Genomic DNA, 18,289 nt, shown 5'->3' with positions numbered 1-18,289 from the left:
AGGGTCAGAGTGGGCTTGTCCCATCAGGGTGTGTAGCCTGCTTCCTCGTCGTCTGGCCAGGGATCCAGGCTTGGCATCTGTGCTGAGCACCAGACAAGTAGTTGGATTCACTTTAGGGATTATGTTGCTGTCATTGCTGCCAGGGTGCACCTGACCTTTGGGTGAGGGCTGTGTGTGGGGAGAACAGGCCACTCCCTTTCCCCAGCATCACAAGGCAAAGAGGGATCTGACCCCCTAGGTCAACTGAGACTGTTCATGCTCTCCTAGAACCTGTTATGGTGGGCACCAGCTTATTGTCTGGTGGCTGGTACAACTGTGATCTGTCAGTTCTCAGCTGTGCTCAGCTGTCCTCAGAGCTGGACCGGCTCAAGGAGGAGGTGCAGTCAAGTAAATGTAACTGCCAGGCAGGCAGTAGCTCCCGGAAAGGTCCTGGCCAGCACATCTGTCGTCTAGCTCACAACTGCCATTGACCTCCTCACAGTGTCCCTGTCAGTGCTACTGGGCAGCACAGCTCAGCCTCCATTTCAGTAAAGTGAGGGGAGCGCACAGCGAATGATATCTGTGTGATGGGTGGGGTCTCTAGAGGCTACTGGGTCTTTGGAGAATAAGTAAGGCAGCCTGGCCTTTCCCCACTTCTATCCCCCCAAACGGGTTTGGCCCCTTCAAGGCAGCAGAGTGGAATGCATGTTGCACTGGGCACAGCAACACCCTGCTGCAGGCCCTACCAGGGAGATCCGGACTAGCCCCATGTCTGTTCTTGTTCCCAGGGCAGCTACTGAGTTCCCCTGTTAACAGGACTGACACTGTGTGACCCTTCTGTGCTGCTCTCTCCTGGCGCATGCAGGGATCACAAAGACCATTGGTGTTGATTTTCCCCAGGTCTTCTGTGAAACGCTGGCTCGCTGCCATTGCACAGGCACTCCCTTGGGCAGCTGTTGGAAGTGGCTTCTGTTGGCTGACTGACTCTTTGGTGTGTTGGCTGCAGGTTTTGTGTTGTTCCTCTTCTTGGGGATTCTGACCATGCTCAGGCCCAACATGTACTTCATGGCCCCTCTTCAGGAGAAGGTGGTGTTTGGGATGTTCTTCCTTGGAGCAGTGCTATGCCTCAGCTTTTCCTGGCTTTTCCACACCGTCTACTGTCACTCGGAGAAGGTCTCCCGGACGTTTTCAAAGTGAGTCGGCTGCAGCAAAACAACCACAAAACTGTGTTCAGCAGCAGCTGCTAACTCCTGGTTGTGTCCTAGCAGCAGGCTGACCTAGCCCAGCCTTAGCCTGCCAGGCACTGAACAACATAGTGTGCGAGGCTTTTGGAGCAGACCTTGCTCAGGCCAGTCTGCCAAAGGGATTTACCCACCAGGTGCTGCTTTGCACAGCACTAAGATTGGGGGGAAGGAGGACGGGGGTGCCCTTAGCCAAAATGCCTTGATGTGCCATGGGATGTTACATAGCTGCTGCTCTTCACCCCAGCACTGGCTGCATTTCAGTGGGGAAGTGATTCCCATGTGTATCATTTGCAAGCACTTGGGGATGAAAGAAGCTGTCAGCATTCCTGTGCAAACAAGGACTCAGAGCTACTGCTTCCCACTGAGGTTGTGCCAGTGCTTGTCCTGTCCATGCTGTCAATAAACAGTCAGAAAACTGCACAGACACACCTAATTCTGCTCACACCTGTACTGCCCAGACACACCCACCCTCCTACGCTTCTGCTCCACAAACTCACTTGGAACGCAAACAGAAGTGCCCACAATGCATTGCTGCAGTTCTTCCCAGTCACACTCTCCCTAGCTAGGCCTGCAGACGTAGGTAGGGTCGCAAAGTCTGGAGGGCTACAGCTGGAGAGCCAGCAGTTGGGCTGCGAGAACAGGAGCTGAGGGTGTAGACATGCCAGAGTGGGGGGAGTGCACTTCCAAACTGACCCCTGGGTTTTTCTCTCTCTCTCTCTCTCTCTCTCTGTGTTCTAGATTGGATTACTCAGGAATAGCACTGCTGATTATGGGGAGCTTTGTCCCCTGGCTCTATTACTCATTCTACTGCTCACCGCAGCCTCGGCTCATCTACCTCTCCATTGTCTGCGTCCTGGGCATCTCTGCAATCATTGTTGCTCAGTGGGACCGGTTTGCAACCCCTAAGCACAGACAGACCAGAGCAGGTAGGAACGTTTTTCATTCAGCCACAAGCTGTTCAGCTGGGGTTAGTGGATGTTGACTTTGTACATGCTGGATGTAGGCGGGGCCATTCCCACTGGGTGTGACATGGAAAGCCCCACAGCCTGACGGAAGGGCTTGTGGCTAAGGCACTTAACAGGGACTCAGGAGATCTGAGCTCATTTCCCACCTCTGGGTAGGTCACTTCATTCCTCAATCTGTAAACTGGAGATAAAGAGACTGCTGCCTCCCAGAGAACTACAGTGGCTAACTTCAGTGCATGAGCCATTTGGGGATCCATAGAAAAGCTACCAATCAGTGTGGGCACAAACCAGTTTCCCCAGAAGGATTCACTCCACCAGTTCTCTGGCAATGGAAACTCCCATCACTGTCCTTGTCTTTAGCTTCCTGCTGTACCTTCCTTGCTTTGCAATACAGCAATGTGCCAGGAGAGAGCCCGTGTTGGGCTTCGAGTGCCGATCTGGGTAGACTGGCCTGGCCTGGAAATGCAAGTGTCACGAGCCTGGTGCCATTGATGTTAAGGCCACAGCTCTTAGTATCCTCAATGGAAACAGGATCACACCCTTTATTTGTAGGCCACTGAGTGCCTGGGTGAGCTGTCACTTTTGTGGTGTGATTCTGGTGTTGGCTGGTGTGGAGCAGTGGCAGCCCCCTAGGAACTGGGATCAGTGACTGACATACACATCTGCTCTTGATTTGGGTACGCGGAGCCAAGCCTCCACAACCCAGCTCTAGTGAGAAGAGCAGGAGAAGGGCCTGAAGCATTCCAGTGTGACAGCTGTGTCTGGCCAGCCTTGGTCCTGGGTTGCTGTTACAGAGTTAAAGGCAACATATATTTCCCTCCCACAGCCACAGAGCAGATGCAGGGCTCTGCCACCTGGCAGCGATGGCTAGTGTTGGACGTTTACTAGTCCAGAAGGCACAGGTAGTTTTCACTTAGATGTAGCTTAAATGAATGTTCCTGTGCTTCCTGCCCCAGCCGGAGTCCTGGCTGCTTCCCCCAGGGCTGCCCCACTCCTGGCTGTGCCGCGAATCGCGGGGTCATACTATTGTCAGAGTCCCCCTGAACTGGGAGACTCGGGCTCACTTGAAACAGAGGCTGCAGGCAGCACAGGGTTCTTGTGATCCTTGTTCAGGATCGTGCCACAGCAGGAGGCTAGTCAGCCTGCTTAGCACTGAGGCCTGGAGGTGGATGGAGGTCATCTAGTGCAGGGAGTCTCAACCTTTTTCTTACTGAGGCCTCCCCGACATGCTGTAAAAACTCTGTGGCCTGCCTGTGCCACAACAACTGGTTTTCTGCATATAAAAGCCAGGACCAGTGTTAGGTGGTAGCAAGCAGGGCAGCTGCCTGGGGCTCCATGGTACTGGGCCCCACACAAAGCTACTTTGCTCAGGTGTCGACTTCAGACACAGGTGGTGGGGCTCAGAGCCCTGGGTTTTAGACCCGTACAGTGAAGCTTCCGCTTTCTGTCCTGGGCCCCAGCAAATCTAATGCTGGTCCTGCTTGAGGAACCCCCTGAAACCTGCTCACAGCCCCCCAGGGGGCCTCAGAGCCCTGGATGAGACCCACTGGTTTAGTGAGCCCAGGGGTTTCCTCTCTGCTCCCTCTTGACCGGCTAAGAGCCGGTAACCCTCCAAGGGGAGCAGGAGCTGCGGAATTGCTGCCTGAGGTTATGACTTTGTCCAGGGAGCCCTTCCCAGAGCAGCATTCACCAGGGACATCTGCTTTTATCTCTTCTTCCCCACCCCGACCCTGCCCCATGCCTCGAGCCGGGTTGACTTTGCCAGTCGCAGCAGTTACTGGTGCCGAGGGCACGTGGCGCCAGAGCATGGGAATTGTCTAGCAGTACAGCTGAAAACTGGTTGGCTTGTTCTCAGTAGGGAATGATTCCCCTGCTAGACACAGACCCAGCAGCTCTTACCCCAACTTTGTGTCCTCTAGGCTGTAACCCTTTCCTTGCTGGAAGCCAGGGTGGGTGTCCTGGCAACTGCTTGAACAGGACAGCCACTGAAATGATGGATCCAAGATCCTTCTAGCCCCCCTGAGGATCCGTTGCTCCCTGAGCGGTGGAGATAGCCCAGCTGGTGAGATGTACCATGTGGCAGCCCCATGGAGGACATCAGGAACAGCTGTGCATTAGAACAGAGCGGGTGACATGGGGCCCTTCTGCCAGAGGCCTGAAGAGGTAGCACCTGGTTCTATCTAGAACGCGCCTCCTTCCCAAAGGCTCTCTGTTCTCGCCACGGCTACCGCGTCTGCTACCACAGCAGCATGGCCAGCCTGTGTCCTACTATCCTAGGTCAGTCCATCTCCCCCGGCGCCTGTCCATCACTGAGCTGGAGCCCCCGCCTAGCTGTGCTCCAACCGGCAATGCAAGGGCAGCCAGACCCCATGCTGAACACTCCTCGCCTGGGGGAAAGTTCAGGACCTGGGCCAGGCCCACACTTCATGGTTTGCTACTGCTTTTAATGTGCTGCACTGACCTGGGAGGGGTGGCTGGGAAACCACAATGCACTGACTTGCCCCCTGGCCAAATCTGTAGGGTTTGTGCCTTTGCCCAAGGGGTGGCACAGGGCATGGAGCTGCCTGCCTTGAATTCCAGCTCTGCCTTCTGGCTCCCCCATCCTGCCCCCAACATGCTCCCTATGGGCCCTGTGCGGAACCCCCCTTCCCCCACACGCCCCCATGGGCTGTGCGCAGAACTCCTCTATGCCCTACAGGCCCTGTGCAGAGCCTCCTTTCCCTCCGCCCCTAGCCTCTGATGCGGCCTCTGCTGTCTGAACAGGAGCACTGGCGAAGTGACACTCCTTGGTTGCTCAGATTGCAGGGCCTGGGGTGACACCCCACCAGTGTCTGGTCCTGGCCAGGCATAGGGCTGTGCCCCAGCAGTGCTATCACCAGGGCAGCTGGCAGTGCTCTGTCAGGGACCCTTTCCTGCACCCGGCTGAAGGATGCTGCTGCTGGTTGGGCCTGCTAATGAGGATGGGATGGAGTGAAACAAGGAGGGGGCTGTGCCCTGTTGGGTGGAGTGAAGCTGGCCTGAAGCCCCTAAGATGAGCTCTCAATCTCTGTGCCTGCAGGACCCCCAGTGGTGGGGTTGGGGCTGGCGAGGCCTCACAGGGGATGCATGGCAGAGGCCAGTAGCCCTGTCCCCCACGGGGAGCTCATGGAGTGGAAGGCAGCTGTGGGAGATGACACTTGCTGCACAGTGGCACTCCAGCTGGCAGACTTCCTGCCTGAGGGGCTAGTGCATGAAACCTGCTCTGGGGCCACAGGAGCTGGCGTGCAGCCCTAGTGGAGAGGCGTGGGACAGAGGCTGGGGTAGAAGGAAGAAGCAGAGCTGGTGCCAGGCTTGTTTCTGCCTGTGCTGTGGGTTCTGAATATGCTGATGCTGGGCACAGGCTGCCAGCTGCCTCAAAGGGCAGGAGGTTCCTGCCTGGTGCCACACTTTCTGGAGTTTGAATCCCCCAGATTGCTATCTGGAAAGGCCCAGAGGCTGCTGCAGCAGAGACCTCCCTTCTCTGGGAAGTGGCTTGGCAGCCAAAAGCTGCCACTCAGCTGTAGAAACGAGCTCCCTCCTCCACATTCATCCCTGCCAACCTCCCTCTGCTCCCCCCAGTGGGGGTAGGGGGGCAGCATACCTGCACTAGAGCACTTCTGCACTTGGCCACTTGCTACCTGGGCTCTGGGCTGAGCAGGGCTGCAGTGGTTAGTGCTGCCTGTGTCTTGGCTGAGCTGCTGTAGCTGTAATGGCCCCAGGTGCTTGGTGGAACAGCTCACGTGCTCTGTTGTATGTGCCACAGTCTGCTACAGTCCACACTGTATCCCCACTGGAGCCTCTCCCAGTCAGCACCAAGGTCACAGCCCCAGAGACCAGGAGGGAGTCACATAGGGGAAGGCCACGCTGTATAAAATACAAAACCTGTTCTTGCTGGCCTGTTCCGAAGATGAGTAGAACTGCACCAGGGTCAGCCAATGCAGGGTTAACCCAACCAACCCATTCAGCCTGGGCATCTCTCTGGCTACACCAGTGTATGTATTGAGGGGAACAGTTTAACACGACACAAATAGAGACTGCACAGCCATGGCCAGTCCCCGTCCCAGAGAGCCTGAACGCCTTCACTGCTTGACTCCTGTGCAATTACATTTGGTGCATTGACCTAGGTTTTGCTGTTTAATTTCCCCATTTTTGAAAAGAAAACAAGCCCCAGGCCAATCAGGGCTTTTCAGTGCAAGCTGCTGGACTGGCACGGATTGGCCTCACTACTTTGGCCACAAAGGGGTGTGTATCTGGAGTTGGCTTGAAACCCCGCTCAGTGCCAGTGTAGATCATCTGAGCTGGCAGTGTTGTAACCTAGACTCCCCTCCCAGCAGAGGTTTTGAGCAGGCTTCCACCTACCATGCAGTGTTTGCTGGATGTTTCTACTTACATGACCACAGTTAACAATTCTGCCATTTAAACTTACCTGCTGCTTGTTCTGAATCCCAAACTGGGGGGTCTCAGCTCAGCTGCTGTGGCGAGGGCTCTGTCTGCGGCCTCAGGAAGACATCACTACAGCAGTTCCATTTGCAAATTTTTCTTTGCAATTCAACATCTAGAAATCTTTTAAAATGGGTCGATTCTGCAGCAAGTGGTGGATGCTGCAGACAAGCCGGTTCCTGTGTGCCTAGTTCTAAATGCTGCATGGGCCCAGAGAGCTCAGTAGATAATCGGTCTGCAGAGACACTGGGGAGCATGTGTCAGTGTTGGTTCTGAGCTGAACATAGGGTTGTTCTCCCAGCATTAGCCCCAGGGCCTGCTGTGCAGAGGCAGAGCCCAGCTCTTTAAATGTTTACACTTGTCCGGGGGACTTTTTGCAAACGACTAAAGGACCAAGTCCTTGGGGAGCACGAGTAACCCTGACAGCTCCGTGTTGGGCAGTTCAGCCATTTCTGAATTGCCTATGCCAAAAAGCCCCTTGCATTTCCCAGACTTGGCTTTCATGGAACTCAAAAGCAGCTACCAGGACTCGGCTGAAACTTTACCCCAAAAGTACATTTCCATTTAGCTTGAAGAGAGCAAGGGAGAGAGCAGTGCTTGGGGAGCCGGCTGTACTGAAATCCAGCCTGCCCCCAGGCAGTGCAGGGCAAAGCTAGAACCAGCCCAGAAGGTGCTGAGTGAAACCCGCTGCCTGAGTTCTGTCCGATGGGGGAATGACTGGTTCAGTAGATTGCTTGTGCGATATATGGTCTCTTGGTCTCCCGTTAAATGCAGTCTTGGGGCTGAACGCTCCAAACAGTTTCCATCTGACCGGCACATGAAGGAGTCTGGTCTCAATCCACTCCTACTGTCCCATCACCGATGGCCCATGTAGGCCTCTCTGGAAGGCTAAGCAAGAAGGCCAAGGCTCCTGTCTGTGGAGTCAGCCTATTTGCATTGGTACCCATTGCTCTGCAACCCTTCTCCCCCCATGGGCAGCCTTTGTGGGGCAGCTTGCAGGGATGTGGGAGCTATTCATCCCAGAGTGGTCAGTCCAGCCACTCTCCCCAACACTCAACTCCCTCCTGGCCTAGAGGAGACCTGCATTCTGCTATGGTGGGAGCTGCGGGACAGCCTCCGGCTCAGGTGCCTTGGCTGTATTTTGAATGAAGGCTGAGGGCTCTCTCTCTCTTTCCCCCAGGGGTATTTTTGGGGTTGGGGCTGAGTGGCGTTGTGCCCACCATGCACTTCACCATCGCTGAGGGGTTTGTGAAAGCCACCACCGTGGGCCAGATGGGCTGGTTCTTCCTGATGGCAGTGATGTACATAACAGGAGCAGGGCTGTATGCTGCCCGCATCCCAGAGCGCTTCTTTCCTGGCAAGTTTGACATCTGGGTGAGTACAGCCTTTGCTGGGGGCATGGGAAGAGCCTGTCTTCTCCTCGAGGGGTATCCTGCTGAGAAAGCCAGGAGAAGTGGTGCTAGATGCACTCCATAGGGCAGCCTGGGCTGGACCCAGAGCTTCTGGGTTAGACTCATCTGGGACAGCTCTGGGATGTGGGGCTCTGCTGGGTAATGAAGGGCAGATTGTGAAGAGAGCAAGAGGGGCAAAAGAGAAGGCAGGGGTAGCCTGTGGTTCCAGGACTCAGCATGCAATGCAGCCTTGCTGCTTAGATCAGGCTGGAGCAGCGCTTGTGGGGATTTGTAGACTCCATGGGCCAGTAACAAGTGCTGTTACTGCCCCTAAAGCTCTCCAGTCCCTGGGTCTGTGGCCTCCCATTGGCCTCTTCAAAATGGACCCCGTACATCCCTTGCTTATTGCCTTTTGAGGCTGAAGTAGTGTTTCAGGGGCAGTGATTTCCCATTGCCCCAGACTGAGCTCTGCAAGCCAGGCAGCTTCAGCAGTGGAGCCAGCTGTGCTCAGGGAGTTGCCCTGCCTAGGTTGTCTGCGGGCTCTGCAGCCCAAACCATCTAGGTCCCTCTTTCAGAATTGTAGGTCATGTCTATTGATATCTTGGCCCCAGTATGTATTTCAAACTGAAAGTTCGAAGGCCAGTGGTTTCCTTCCTGCAGCTCTTAGCTGCTGTCAGGGGCTAATTTCAGAGGGACTTGACTCTGCCATCAAGTCCAGCTCCAGGGAAGGCAGCTGACTCCGCTCCCCTCCATTTAGCTTGGCTTGTGGTTCCACACGAACATACGCAGAGGAATGTACCTCTGTGTCCCTGGCAGTTTTAGTTCCAATAGGGTGAGATAAATGGCCTGTTTCAAATAGAATCTCCCTTTATCCTGTTTATTGAGCTTTTTCCCCCGGCATTGAGATGTAAACTACCAGCTAAGCAGTGGGTTGAACCAATAGGTCATGAGTAGAGGCACTAAAAGGACCCCTGATCAGTCTGCCTGCTCTGTGATGCTGCAGTATATACATGGAGCTCTGACAGTTTAGGACAGGACTCACCTTTTGTGGTTGTTGGCTTCTTGCTGGTCTAACTTTTAAGGGCTTTATCTCACCTTCCCACAGTTCCAGTCGCATCAGATCTTCCACGTGCTGGTGGTGGCTGCAGCCTTTGTCCACTTCTATGGAGTCTCAAACTTGCAAGAATTTCGCTATGGACTCGAAGGGGGATGCACGGACGACTCTCTGCTCTGAGAACATCTAATGACTTTAGTACCAGCTTCCTAAGTGCTTTTTTAAACTACTTCTTTGCTAAAATCAAAGGAAGACTCTCAATTCTTTGGGTTTTTTGTTTTGTTTTTTTAAGAGGATGTTCTCCAGCAAAGTCCATAATGACCAAATCCTTGTCCTATTTCCTAGTGATTTGCTGGACATTGCCAATGGTGGCCAATAGGAGGAAGCACGTTCAACTATTAGCCCTTCTTGGGGAGTAAAAACCCTCCACCACCACACAGTGTTCTAATCACATTAGGATTTTCTGTCTAGTGCAGAAATTCTGTTTCCGAAAGCCAAGGGTGCAGATTGCCTGCTCCCAGCACAGCAGGGTGGCCCCATTTTTAGCCCAGTTCTGGAGAGACAGGAAACTCATGTATTAGTCCATGGTCTGGATCTCCTCCATATCTGAAGGAGCAACCCGCCGCCTTCCTGAGGACTGGCCCCAGAGCCTGCAGTGCTAATGAACAGGGGCTGTTCACAGGTTCATGTAACTTACCTTTTAACTATCTTTTTCTTGACACAGTAATGTAAATGGAATAAGAGACTATTTAATATTTAATACTAAGCTTTAAAGAGAGACTTGGTGCCACTTCAGTGTGTCTGCCCATGAGCTGTTTGTGGTAACACAGGAGGGTCAGGGCAGTATTTTAGGGGAATGTAGAGCTGCTGTAGCTGACTGAAATAAAAAGGTCAATAGTTATTGTCATGCTGGGAGCCTCCGTGTCCTGGTTTGTCCCCTGTCAGCCAACCGTGAGAATGGAAAGGTGGCTCCTGCTGAGGCTGGTGTGGAGCCTGCAGCTAAGCCAATGGGGGTCTGCTGCTGGGCTGTGGGTCCGGACAAGGCCACGAGCACAGTGCTGAGAGCAGAGACTGCAAGTTTGGCAAAATGGTGATAAGGGGGGGACTTCAACTAACCTGCTCAAATAGCATAGAAGCTCCAAATTCCTCAACCCATTCAACGATTGCTTCTTGCAGCAGGAGAGACTGACTTGTCAGTAACACGCAGGGGTTGGGTAAGGAAGTAATAGCAGCTTAGCCACTAAATAATGGTGGCTCGGCCTATTAGCCAGTTCAGCAGGGTAGGTTTGGTGCCAGAACCTTTCGGAAGGAAAATTCCACCACAGTGAGACAGCTCATTGCAAAGGCCCTGAACTCAAAAATGAAGGAAGTAAAATTCTTCATGTGGCATAGATGCTCCATAAGGAAAGAATAGGACAGTCTCTGAAGATGTGTGTACCGCTGAACAAGAAGTAAACTATCTGGCTAAAGGCCAGGGGGCTTGAGGTTATCTGAGCCCAGAGCTCCTTTGCAATGTGGAAATCTAGCCCCAGTGAAGCCAATAAGAAGGAGCATAAACTACAGCTGCAAGGTGAGTGGAATGAGCAGGGCTAAGCCAGTATTCAGAAATCTAACACAAAACACACCTTCATTGTGTCTGAGAAGCAGGAAAGGCTAGAGCCACAAAGCTGCTTGGGGCAAGTCTACACTACAGCGCTACATCAGCGCAGCTGCAGCACATCTGGTGCAGACCCCCTGTGCCCAGGGGAGAGCGCAGCCCCAGCGGCATTATTACGCCACCTTGGTGAGAAGCGGAAGCTCTGTTGGTGGTGGAGCAGCTCCTGTGGACAGCGTGAAACTTGTGTCGCTCGGGGAGGAGGGGGTGGCTTTTACACACCCTGAGTGACATAAGGTATATCGACTTGGGCAGCTTAGCAGGGCCACACTGTCCACTCAGACCCACCACTGAGCTGCTGCTGGGGCCTTAGTGCAACCCTACAGCTAATGAGCTGCACAGAGCCCTCTGTCAAGCCTCCCTGGTGGTATTCTCAGACTGGGGCTTCCCAACCCAGTGCCACAGGTGTTCTCTGAGCATGCCCAGACAGGAATGTGGATGTGCATACAGACTCTGGCAGAGGGGGAATGGGGAACCCTGGGAATAGAAGGGCAGAGAGTGTATGGACCCCTGGTATGAGAGGGAGGGAGGAAGGACGAAGGGCTGCCGGGGGGGGGGGGCGGCAAGTGGGGCAATTTGCCCTGGGCCCTGTAGGGGCCCCCATGAGAGTTTTTCGGGGCCCCTGGAGCGGGGTCCTTCACTCTCTCTGGGGGCCCCGGAGCGTCTTCCACTCCGGATCTTTGGCGACGAGGGGTCCTTCCGCTCTGGGGCAGAAGGACCCCCTGCCGCCCAATTACTGCCGAAGACCCAGCACTTCGGTGGCAGGTCCCGCTTCGGCGGTAATTCGACGGCAGGAGGCCCCACCGTGGGTCTTCGGGGCACTTCAGCGGCGGGTCCCGGAGCAGAAGGACCCCCACCGCCGAATTACTGCTGAAGCGGGGGCCCCCCGCCACCAAAGACCCCAGGCTCCCTGAATTCTCTGGGTGGCCCTGGAAGGAGGTGGCCATGCACACAGCCCAAAGCATGATGGGAGGAGTTGCAGGGAGTCCCTGAAGTAGAGGGGGATGGGAGGGAGAGAAATGGAAGCGTGTCAGGAGCCAGGCGTGATGGGTGAAGAACTGAGTGTGCAGAAGTTAGGAAGTGTGTGACCCTTAATGATGATCTGGAAACGTGAGGTGACAAAATTCACACCTAGATCTACAAAGAGACTTAATTGCTGAATTGGTTGTTCAAGCCGCTCTGACAGCTAGTTCTCAAAACCACCACTGAGCTACCACCTAACCCCCAAGGTGCTTAAGTTCCACTGGTGGGCCTGACCCAACCCACCGCCCCATGGCCAAACACATGACCCCTCATGCTGAAACTGCAGCCCTGCCAGCCTCAAAGCAGGATTCTCAACTCACGTTTACCTGCCCATCTCAGCAGCAGAGCCTGATCCTGCAAGTGTTCTGGGAGCATGCCTAAGAGCTGGCGGCTGTCTGTCACAAGGGATGGCCGGGGGGTGTCTGTGGCTGTGTCCCAGTTTAGTGGTCTCCCACAGCCCATGTGAGTGTCCTTACCCAAGTTAGATCCCTGCTCTGCCAGATTTGGAGCACCAGCTGGAAGCCAGCTCTTCCCCATCTTGGGTGAGTCCCCTCTCTGCCAGGGTCTTGGTTATAACAGGGTGATTTTGTGTCAGAAAGGTCTGGGTCATAGGTGTAGTTTGGGGGGGGGGGCACTGCAAGCCTCGGGCAGGTGTGGCATTTGCCTCCCCTCATGAGGCTCTGTTGGCCCCTCCAAACATATAAGTCAGACTACACCTATGCTCTGGGTGTTGTCTGGTAGGGCAAGGGCTGGCCTGGTATTCAACTCCAGATGAGGGTTCACAGGTGCAGGGAGCTGCCTCCTGCCTGTCTGTCAGTGGGAGTTAGGCACCTAAATACCTCTGCACAGGTGAGAATCCTGAGTGCAGAGAGCTGCCTCCTGCCTGCCTGTCAATGGGAGTTAGGCACCCAAATACCTCTGCATTTCACCCCTGGCAGGCTCTGGTGCGGCCTGCTTGGCTGGCTGGCCTCTGAGGACCTTTCCTTAGGTGCCCAATCCTCTCCGTGGTGAGGATGCCACTCTAGCAGGGCACCAGGAGTTAGGTGCTGCAATGCTTACATGAATTTAGCATTTAGTTCTGTAGATCGGTCAGGACTAGAGGCCCATGAGTAACGCCAGGGTGATCGAACCAAGCTAGGTGAATGAGCAACATGATGGCAGATTAAATTCAGGTGATGCCTGCTGAAGGGGAAATGTGTCATCAGAATGGATGTTGATAAATTGCAGAGGGTTCAGCAAAGAACTACCAGAGTGATTGAAGGATTAGACCACCTGCCTCATAGTGAGAGACTCAAGGAGCTCCATCTATTTAGTTTAATCAAATGAAGGCTAAAGTGTGACTGGATCACAGTCTGTAGGTACCTTCTTGGGGACCCAAAATGTGATAATGAGCTTCTGTTTGAGCAGACAAAGGTAGAGTGAGATCCACTGGCTAGAACTGAAGCTAAACAAATTGAGACTGGAATGAAGGTGCAAATGTTTAACAGTGAGGGAATTAACCATGGAAACAACTCACCAAGGATTATGGTGGATTGGCCATCACTGGCAATTTTAAATCAAGATTGACTGATTTTCTGAAAGATCTGTTCTAGTTCAAACAGGAATGAAGTCACGACAATCCCATGGCCTGTGTTATACAGGAGGTCAGCCCAGATAGGTCCTCTGGCCTTGGAAGCTATGAACACACTTCACCGGATCCAAAGTTAACTGTCACTTGAGGAAAGCGACTGGCTCATCCCCGTGCACACCTTACTGCACACACCAGCTCACTGTGCAGCTGTGGGCAAATGAAGCAAACAAAATATTAGGCAGTAAAAGGAACGGGATGGAAAGTAATACAGAGAATATCATTATTAGTAGCAACTGCACAAGTGGTGCAATAATGAGGGGAAAAGGTTTAGCAATATAAAGTAAGGAGCTAAAACAGAAATGTATAAGTAAAAGTCTACAAAGGGCTTAGGGAGACATCACACATTTTATTCATTCAGTAGCTTTGGGGTCAGCTATGTGGAGTCTGGAAGGACCTGACAGGCCAGCACAAGATGAGCAGCCATCCAGTAGGTGTGCAGCATTGCTCACTGCATCGCAGCTACAGAGGGCTGTTCTTGAGACCCCAGGTGTGGTCATTTGCCTCTGAACTGGGAAACAACGCTGCTTTGTTGTTGTCCTGCACTCTTGGGAGAAACGAAAGCAGCAAACAGTAGGCCGAATTTAGACAATCCAGATCCCAGTTATGGTGGTGCTGAGTGGTACTCGTTAGTTCTTCACTCTCCATTTGTCAACACGATATTATAATGCCATTATATAAATAAATAGTGTGCGATACTAGTCCCCCAGTTCAGAAAGGATATTGAAGCAGCAGAGGCGGTTCAGAGAAAGGCATGGAGAATGAAGAGGGACTTAGAAAAACTCTCCTCCAAAGAGAGGTTGAAAAGACTGGGATTATTATAGTAGAAAGGCAACAAATAGAAGCAGACATGCTAAAAATATACAAACTGATGCCTGGTCTAGAGAAGGGAGCATGGGAACTTCTGTTCTCTTTGGCTCATACCATAAGGAAAAGGGACATTCAATGCAATTAAAAGGATGCAAATTCAAAATTGATAAAAGGAAATACTTTTTTACACAGCATGTAATTAAACTGCAGAACTCACTGCTAGAGGAAGTTACTATCTAGCAATACTCAAAGGGAGCTTGGGCATTTATGTGGCTAATGACAAGTGTTAGACTATCTTGCTTTAAAAATAAAGTTTTGGCTGGGTTAAAACATTCTGCTTCAGGACTTGAACGGATCTGATTACACAGAGACTTTCATGGGCAGGAGGCGGCAGAGTATATGCTGTTTGCTACAGCGGGGTTCCTACACCTTCCTCTGAAGTAGCTAGTTCTGGCCTTGGCCAGCAACAGACCACTGGGCTAGGTGGGCCTTGGGGCTGAGCCATCTGGCCATTCCTGCATACCTAACTGCACGAGACCTTAGCCCCAACAGGTGGGCTGGGGGAATTACAGCCCCAGCTACACCATGGGGCAGCCTGGGCCTGCCTGAGTCACAGCCTCTCCCAGTGCTGCTCGGCACATGGGGCACTGACCTTGAGGCTGGTACAGCATGTCCCCTCCACCCCCCAACTCTGCCAGTGCTGCAGCAGGGCCATGGTCCATCAGGCTGCTCCACCCCATGTCACCCCCATTGAGTTCCACAGAAGGGATGCAGGGTTGCAGGTGTGAGCAATGCCTTTGTCTAGCCACACCGGTGAGGACAGCACAGGCTGGGTGATGTCATGAGACAAGGCTCCTACCCTGAAGCACTGGTAGGGTACATAAGTGCCTCCCAGAGTAGGGGGTGTCTCCCTGCCCCCACATCCTTTCCCTTGTCCCTGAACTACTGCCCCCCAGCCCCTGGGCTGCCCTCCCCGCTGTGAAGCGGGTGCTGGTTGCAGCCAGGCCACAGTCCTCACAACTGTCCCCTCTCCCCCGCAGGTGATGGAGCCCTGGTTCTCCCATGCTGCTGTACTCTGAACCGTCTCCTCCGGAGACACTTTTCTGAGGCCTCCTGCCCTAATCTATAAGGTCCTGCAAGCTGCTTTTCTCCCCAAAGCTGTAGGCCAGGCTTGCTCAGGCACAGGCCTATCCGCTGTTGGCCCAAGCTACAAGGTTGCCTGGTGCCCACCCCAATATGCACAAGTATTTTTAACTAGCATCCTCTGCCAGAGGCAGGGCTCAAGCTATGGGCACAACCGCCCTGCCCTTCTGCACCTTGGCATGGTCTAACCCTGCCCTAGCCAATGGGCCAGTTAGCGTCTTTGCTGGAGGCAAGGAAGGCGCTTTGCCACTGGGGCCCTAGCTTTCAGTGAACTCTGATCCCCTCCCACACTGCTCTCAGCCCTATGGCTGTGTCTATTCTGGCAGCTTTGGCACTCTGCCACCATTGCATGCTGTAGCCTAGAGTGGGCCCTTGTCTGGCCCTACTCGTAACTGAGCTCGAGGAGCACCTCAGCCCGGTCTATGCTATAGCTACCAGGAGCAGGAGCTTGCTTGAGAAGTGTCAGCGCATGTCTCATCCATCCCCCTGAATCTCCCCACTTAAAGCTAGCGCTCTCTCTTTCCTGTGCTTCCACTGCTAATCTCCAGTCCTGGTAGAGTGATGCCCAAGTGGGTGTGACTTGCTGGCTTCCCACTGGGCATGTGGCAGGGATGTCTTGGCACCTCCATTTTCTGCAGTGAAGGCTGTGCCATGTATATGTCCCCAGAGCATGGCCTCACCTCTGCTCAGCATCAGGGCTGCCCCTGTCTGTCTGTCCACAGGGCCTTCATGTTAGTGTGGACAATGGGGCAGTTGAGTCCTGCTGGCAGAAATGGGCCCACGCTGGGTGTTTACTTCATCAGAGTGAGATGGGCTCGGCCTGGGGAGGGGTTCTCTGCATGGAGAGGGGGCATCCAGAGCAACTGATATACTCAACTGGGATAAGCAAATATCTAAGAATGCATGCTGTGATGGAGACAGCGCAGCAGGTTACTGTGTTCCTGACCTTTGTCCCTTCATCAGCAGATCCCCAACATGCTCTGCTCACCGGGTGCTCCAAGAACAACTCATTAGTGTGGGAAAGGAGGCCACTGCCACACCCTTCTCTTAGCATTGCCTCAGCCTGTGCAGAGTCCAGAAGATTCCTTGGGGTGAAGCACTACTGGTCTGTGCATGTCTCAACAATACCGTTTCTTCTCTCATGACCCCGGCTCTGAGGCTGTGTTGAGCCCAGAAGCAGTCATTCATAGTGCTGGGAGACGCAGTCCCCTTCAAAAGTTCATTTTAGCATCAAAAGTGGAAGCCACCCCCAAATTACCACTGAACACCCACCATCCCTGCTTCACAAACCTTCAGATTTGGCTGCAGTTTTTTGGGTACTCAATGCAAGACTCCCCCGGCCTTTGGTTATGGCAATAAGGAGCTTTCCTTCTCTACTGTGAGGTCATCCTCTTGAAAGCCAGCACCAAGGTAGCGTATACTGGCCCCCCAGAGATTTTCAGCTGTGAGACACTCCAGGAGCTGCTGCTGGAGGGCTTGTAAACTGTTCATAGACAGGGGGCTGCTGCTGAAGAACTCTGACAGTATTTCCTCCTTGCTGTTTTGGCCTTGATCCATTGTGATTACTCATAGACAAATTAGAGCCAGGGTGTGTGTATACACCACACACACATACCCAACCACAGGGCAGAATTGAGATTGTATAGATGGCTCAGCTGGGCAGTTCCCTATCTTAACAGATTTAGATTCTTAAATTTAACCTTAAATTTGAAATCTCCCTTTATCATTTTTGTTTCTGGGATAATTACACATCCCAAACATATTTAAATATACAAAATTGGATAACTTGCATGCAGGAGTTTGAAAGAGACTGGTCAATAAGTTCTCTGAACCATCAATGTTGATTTTGAATAAATCTTGGAACACTGGTTATTTTTTCAGTCCTCTGGAAATTCCCCAATCTCATGCCAATCTTTTAAAATGGTAAATGGGACAATCTAGATAACTACAGGCTGGTTAGCCTGACATCCATCCTGAATGAAATCATGGCAAGTATCATACACGATGCCAACAGGAAAGAGGTAAAGGACAGCAGCATAACTGATACCAAGCACCATAGTTTTATGCAAAATGGGACTTGTCAAACAATCCTGATGTTTTTCATGAGATTACAAATTTGGTAGATAAATGTAACTGACACACTGTATGCAGTCTTCTGTAAGGCATTTGACTGCATGACATTCCAGTTAAAAAAAATCAGACTATTCATATCAATTTAGTGCACATTAAACAGATTAAAATCTGACTGATACATTGCAAAAAGTAAATGTTAGTAGGGAATCAATCATTGGGTGAGGCTTTTAATAGGGTCCCACAGCGATCAGTCATTGGTCCAACATTATTCCATATCTTTATCAATGGACTAGAATAAAATATAAAATTATTGCTGGTATGTGTTTGCTGGTGTCACAAAATTGGTGGAGGGGAAATGATGATACAGTTCAGTTCTACAGAGCAATCTGAATCATTTACGCTGGATTTTTCTAGAAGAGAGATATATTAATACCACCAAATGCAAGATCATACATTTAGCAACAAGGCATATAGGACACACATACTGGATGGGGGCAGCTTTAAGTGGTTCTTAAAAGGATTTACAAGTCACCATGAACAATAAACTGACCATGAGCTCCTTTGCTGTGGCTAAGGCTATGTCTACACTGCAATCATACGGTGACCAGACAGACCCAAACTAGCTAGCTCAGGTGCTTCAGCATGGGCTCACCAAGCCTGCCTGCAGCCCTGAGTAATTACTTGGGAGACTGGCTTGCAGTGAAGCATGACCTGCTGCACCCTCATTGCTCTGGGACCTGGCCTGAAGGTCAATAAATTCATGCTGGAAATAAGGAGCAAATTTTTAACAGTGAGGCTAGTTAAACATTGCAACAAATTATCAAAAGATGTACTGGATTCTCCACCACTTGAAGTCTTTCATCAGGAA

The 18,289-nt window shown here is 52.4% G+C and overlaps 1 protein-coding gene across 3 annotated transcripts in view; it reads left to right on the top strand.

The window, feature by feature from the left end:
* The window catches only part of ADIPOR1 (adiponectin receptor 1), a 33,712-nt gene extending 23,712 nt beyond the window's left edge, over positions 1-10,000 (top strand). For all 3 annotated transcript variants that reach the window (XM_039538171.1, XM_039538170.1, XM_039538172.1), the window contains exons 5-8: positions 986-1,172; positions 1,962-2,149; positions 7,827-8,020; positions 9,143-10,000. In XM_039538171.1, coding sequence (XP_039394105.1) covers positions 986-1,172; positions 1,962-2,149; positions 7,827-8,020; positions 9,143-9,271 — 698 coding nt within the window. In that variant the 3' untranslated portion in view covers positions 9,272-10,000. The remainder of the gene's footprint in view (positions 1-985; positions 1,173-1,961; positions 2,150-7,826; positions 8,021-9,142) is intronic.
* Positions 10,001-18,289: the final 8,289 nt, after the last annotated feature.

The sequence above is a fragment of the Mauremys reevesii genome, linkage group 4 (assembly GCF_016161935.1).
Source record: "Mauremys reevesii isolate NIE-2019 linkage group 4, ASM1616193v1, whole genome shotgun sequence".
NCBI lineage: Eukaryota > Metazoa > Chordata > Testudines > Geoemydidae > Mauremys > Mauremys reevesii.
The sequence above is the reverse complement of the archived record's forward strand: the minus strand, read 5'-3'. Positions and strand labels throughout refer to the sequence as shown.